We start from the raw sequence: 5,746 nt of genomic DNA on the forward strand, positions 1-5,746 counted from the left end.
GTGGCCAAGGCGATCCTCCAAGCAGCCGTCACAACAAAGCGTACGTGTTTGTTTTCCTAAAACACCATATATGATTACTTTAAATCGCTCAATAAGGTCCGGCGTGCACGCACCAAAACGCTTTCCGCCAAAGCCAACTTTCTCGCGATTGGTCTGTTCCTCTAAATCGAACGTAGATACGCTTTAAAAAATGACTCATTGATTACCCGATAAGATGACTCTCTTATTACGCAGAGTTTTATTTCCTTCTTATGGAGCGATAGTTTAACATGGAGCTGCAGACGTTTCAGAATTACCGTCTGCTGTGATTTCAGTCATTCAACCGGATAAGCATAACTCTGGAGAACGGTTGAAACTCGTGTTTTATTCCAACTATTACAAAAGACATTATCCTATGGAGAACTGCTCTAACGAATACTTAGCGGTTGAAAGATTTTTTTTTCTCGGCGTGTATCCTAACTAATTGTCAGTCATCGTGTCAATTCGAATATTCCTGGGGCGTATAAATCTGCTTGCGTGATTTCAATAAGAAAGCATTGTGGTTTTCCCCTAGCCATACTTGTTGAATCGTTTCTTATTTCTGCACCATGATTGCGTCTCTTCCTTCCTTGGTTTTCTTTCTTCCTCGTCATTGCTTACTATGGCGCAGACCAATTGAAACCCCTTACAAAGAAGCAACAAATTTTTCTGATGGTAGCTGAATAGAGTTAGATTATATTATGCGGCTTAACGCACCGAAGCTAAGCTACACCAGGGCTATGAGGTGCGCCATAGTGGTGGGCTCCGGATTAATTTCCACCACCTGGGGATCTTGAAGGTGCGCCGAAATCCCGACAGAGGGACGTTTTCGCTTTGCGCCACCATCAGAGAAGCAGCCACCGCGGCCCGGATTCGAGCCCGCCTCCTTTAGCTCCTTTATTGAGTCATCATGACGCACAATTCGTGCAGAAGTAAAGTATCACCATTCGGAGCCAGAATTCTTCCGCAGTCGAAGCACGTGAGCTGGCTGAAGCTCCGCGAGGAAATTTTTAAACAGCACAGCTTTTTAATCTATTCGTTTCGCCGTCCAGCGTTACCAGAAAAATATTCCTAGAAAAAATACCCAGAACACGTCAGCGTCCGCCTCTTGAGGAGAGCCCGGCGTCAGCTGGGATTGCGCGTGATCTCGCGCCATGTGAAGAGCTCAAAAAATACGAAAAAAAAACGTGCAAATTATAGCCGCTCCCTAAGCAGAAAATCGAGGGGCGCGCTTTTGTTTATTTTGTCCGAGGCGCCTGCCAAGAATGGCGGACCGGCAGCCCGCGCATGCGCAGATCACTACTGGAAAAATATGAAATGACTGACTGACTGCAACGGCTTACTTGCACGAATGCTTTTCTCCTGACAGCCAATGCACTCGCCATTTGTACAAGTGCGGCACGCACACACACAACTGGCTGGCGCCGCATCTTTTCAAAGTGCTACGAGTTGTGCCGCGCCTCCGCCAGACGGCGCCACGGGTCCTGCGACCGAGAGAAGACGCAGTGAAACATCCCCCTCGAGAGGGGCACGATCAAATGCAGAGCATTTCCGGTGGCGCACGACGTTAAGTAGTTTGCGTTACGTTAATGTTGTTGCACTTGTGGCAACTGCTGACGAGAGAGCGCTCGTCAGCAGTAATTTGAATGAGTCAACGATATAAGGCGCGTTCGTAGCGTCCCATTCTGTGTCGGCTTTGTGGCGCAGTGGGTAGAGCACCATGTACATTGCGTTCCGCCCGCAGGGTCGGGGGATCGAAACCGGGCGCCGGATAGTATTGTCACGTACCCACAAGCATCTGAATGAACTTTTAATTTGTGACATCCCAGCCGAGGCGACGACGACGACGAACGAGCGCTACCGGGAACGCATCATCTTCAGTGTTTTGCTCTGGCAGCTCGAGTGCTTCGCGGTCAAGAGCGTTCTTCTCCGCTGCTTCTTCTATTAGCGTTTTAGTAAAGCTCACCAACACCCCCAACGCGTATTTGCTGTACCGACACTGGTGGAGGTGCGGGGTACGACTACCCCATGCAGAGGACCCCTTCGGCCAGCCCGGAATGGCCTCACCCTGTCCACACACCTGTCCATCGGGCTAGTCGTCGCCAACGCGGACTGTCTCCAGTGTGCGGTTACCTTGACCTCACTGCACCTAGACGTCAAGCGCCAGCACCCCAAGTAATGACGCAACCACTTCCCTGCCAGGTAACTCTCCAACAGCCACGTACGCCGGCCATTTTTCACGGTGAGGTGTTTGAGGACGTCGAGGATTGGCTGGAGCAGTTTGAGCGGGTCGCATCGTTCAACCAGTGGGACGCTCGTCAAAAGCTGCGTGAGGTGTATTACTCGCTAGAACATGGTGCGAGGACATGGTTCGAGAACCGCGAAGCGAGGTTATCTACTTGGGAGGAATTTCGCCAGGAGCTGCTGGAGTCATTCGCCAGCAGCGATCGCCGTGACCACGCTCAGCGCCTTTTGGAGTCTCGCATCCAAAAACCGAACGAGACGGTGGCGATGTTTGCAGAGGACATGGCACGCCTCTTCCGTAGAGCCGACCCTGAAATGTCAGAGCCGAAGAAACTACGGCATCTAATGCATGGCGTGAAGGAACAACTGTTCGCCGGCCTCGTACGAAATCCACCCCGCACAGTGAAGGATTTCATTAAGGAGGCCACAGCCATCGAGCATGCCCTGCGGGACAGATACCGGCAATATGACCGGGTTACCGGCGGTTCTCCAAGCGCTACTGCTGCAGCGACGGCCTCCAGTGACAGGTCCCTGCGTGAGCTCGTGCGATCGATAGTTAGAGAGGAACTACAGCTGCACGGGATAGGCTCTTCACAGCCTTCGCATGCTTCTGTCGCCGACATCGTGCGTCAGGAGATCCGGGAAGCCTTCGCCATTCCGGAGAGCCAGCCGCAGCAGCTCTAACCAAGCTATGTGTCGGTTGTCCGTCGTCACCCACCTGTACCGCCTATTCCAGCACCTCAACGGGCTCCCCAGACCGATTTCTGGCATCAGGGAGTGCACACCAACCCGCATCCCAGGCCTCGAATGGAAACTTCAGCTGGACGACAGGTACGGAAGTCCGACGTCTGGCGCACAAATGACAACCGGCCGCTGTGTTTTCACTGTGGCGAAGCAGGCCATATCTACCGCCGCTGTCCGTACCGCGAAATTAGGCTTTCCGGATTCGCTCCCACGGCTCCACGCCCTTGCTTTGGACAAAGACCCCCTGCTATCGAGGAATACCTTGCTGCGAGACGAGACCTTTCGCCGAACCGTCGACCACGTTCACCGTCCCCAGCGAACGACGTCTCCCCTAACCGTCGAAACTTCGGCGGGATACTGCGAGGCAGATCCCCAAGCCCTAGGCAGGGAAACTAAAAGCAGCAACCTCTGGAGGCAGGGTTGCTCGTAGCCTAACTACGCAAGACCTTCAAAACCCCTCGACGTCTCCGACGGAAAAGGATACCACAAGAATGTCTTTCGCCGAAGCTGGAAGCGCCGACCTCGTAATTTGTATAGATGGACATGAAGTGGTTTCTCTTATTGACACCGGTGCAGACTACTCTATAATTAGTCAGACCCTCGCCGATCGGTTAAAAAAAGTGAAGATGCCGTGGTGTGGACTTCAGATTCGATCTGCTGGAGGCCATTTAATGAGTCCAATAGGGAAGTGCACCGCCAGAATCGCCATTGGTAACGCTGATTTTGTCGGCAGTTTCGTGATCCTCGCGGAGTGCTGCAAGGACCTTATTTTGGGGATGGACTTTTTAAGAGAATACAACGCTGTGATCGACGTTGGTGAACGCCTAATTACATTCTCGTCGAGCCACCGCCCACCAGAACTCGCAGCATGCCGAGCGCCGTTGCGGGTTATCGACGAGGACGTGAACATACCACCGCGGTCATGCATGCTAGTTTCAGTTCACTGCGACATGTTTAGCAATGTTGACGGCATAGCAGAGCGAATCGATGAACTTTTGTTCCGTCATGGCATCGCAGTTGCTCGAGGCGTGTTGCATGTAACCGATGGCCATGCCGCATTGCTGCTTACTAACTTCAGCAATGAACGCCAACATGTCGCCAAAGGCACGGCAGTTGCCTATTTCGAAGACATAGCTGATGGCGAAGACTGCTTTGCGTTACAAGGCGCCGCACGTGGTGAAACCAGCTCCGATGCCATCATCGATGTCAACTCCGGCTTGCCTCTCAGTGAACAACAAGCCCTCCTCGCGCTGCTGACGACCTTCAAGGACTGTTTCTCTTCGACATCTGGCGTGCGTCAAACTCCGCTTACAAAACATCGCATCATTGTTGATGATAATGTGAGGCCGCTTCGTCAAAACCCCTATCGTGTCTCTGCGAAGGAACGGGACGCAATTCGCAGCCAAGTGGAGCAGATGTTGCGCGACGATGTCATCCAGCCTTCTCGAAGTCCGTGGGCATCACCCGTCGTTCTGGTCAAAAAGAAGGACGGCACATTGCGATTTTGCGTTGATTACAGAAAGCTCAATCAAGTGACAAAGAAGGACGTGTACCCATTGCCCCGGATCGATGACTCCCTCGACAGGCTTCGTCATGCCCGTTACTTTTCGTCGATGGATCTAAAGAGCGGGTACTGGCAGATCGAGGTGGATGAGCGCGACCGCGAGAAAACAGGGAGACATTTGGCAGCAACGGCAGTGCAACGACGCATCGTTCCCGGCCTTACGCACGCTTCTTTACTGCGCAGCTTCTTCGACGCATCTACTGAGACCCGTGGACGCCAGCCGGTTTATCGTGGAAACGAGACTGCTGCACTGTCGTCGACGACACGTGTGGAGCGGTGGTCATCCTTCTCTCTTCGCACTGCGAGGATAGCTGCACTGGTGATCCGCTAGACGGCTTCACTTCGGCTGGCACCACCATAAAAAGACGCGGAAACGACGACTTGGGACATTTGGCAGCAACGGCAGTGCAACGACGCATCGTTCCCGGCCTTACGCACGCTTCTTTACTGCGCAGCTTCTTCGACGCATCTACTGAGACCCGTGGACGCCAGCCGGTTTATCGTGGAAACGAGCCTGCTGCACTGTCGTCGACGACACGTGTGGAGCGGTGGTCATCCTTCTCTCTTCGCACTGCGAGGATAGCTGCACTGGTGATCCGCTAGACGGCTTCACTTCGGCTGGCACCACCATAAAAAGACGCGGAAACGACGACTTGGGACATTTGGCAGCAACGGCAGTGCAACGACGCATCGTTCCCGGCCTTACGCACGCTTCTTTACTGCGCAGCTTCTTCGACGCATCTACTGAGACCCGTGGACGCCAGCCGGTTTATCGTGGAAACGAGACTGCTGCACTGTCGTCGACGACACGTGTGGAGCGGTGGTCATCCTTCTCTCTTCGCACTGCGAGGATAGCTGCACTGGTGATCCGCTAGACGGCTTCACTTCGGCTGGCACCACCATAAAAAGACGCGGAAACGACGACTTGGGACATTTGGCAGCAACGGCAGTGCAACGACGCATCGTTCCCGGCCTTACGCACGCTTCTTTACTGCGCAGGTTAGTACGACTGGAAGGTTGTCTTGGTGTTTGCTTTGCCGTTGCACTGTCGTTGCTGCCATATTGTTTGGTTGTCGCTTGCTCCCGCTGATCTTGTTGCGCGTATCTGTACGGCATAGCCGGATTCTGCGCAATGCCTACTGTTGCTGAGGTGAACAAAAAAGTTCTTGAGCTTGA

General features: G+C 53.3%; 1 protein-coding gene across 1 annotated transcript; it reads left to right on the plus strand.

Annotated features, from left to right (window-relative positions):
• The first annotated feature begins 2,196 nt into the window (after positions 1 to 2,196).
• LOC144179939 (uncharacterized) lies at positions 2,197 to 2,946 on the plus strand. Its single transcript, XM_077708355.1, has one exon. It carries the CDS (start codon positions 2,197 to 2,199, stop codon positions 2,944 to 2,946), a length of 750 nt encoding a protein of 249 aa, XP_077564481.1.
• The last annotated feature ends 2,800 nt before the right edge of the window (positions 2,947 to 5,746 follow it).

This window comes from Haemaphysalis longicornis, unplaced genomic scaffold (assembly GCF_048455015.1).
Source record: "Haemaphysalis longicornis isolate Haplotype H1 unplaced genomic scaffold, Haemaphysalis longicornis Haplotype H1 scaffold_4, whole genome shotgun sequence".
In the NCBI taxonomy this organism is placed as follows: Eukaryota; Metazoa; Arthropoda; class Arachnida; order Ixodida; family Ixodidae; genus Haemaphysalis; species Haemaphysalis longicornis.

What these genes read in the sequence shown, in the direction of transcription:
- LOC144179939 (XM_077708355.1), top strand. Translation starts at nt 2,197, where the DNA reads ATGACGCAACCACTTCCCTGCCAGGTAACTCTCCAACAGCCACGTACG.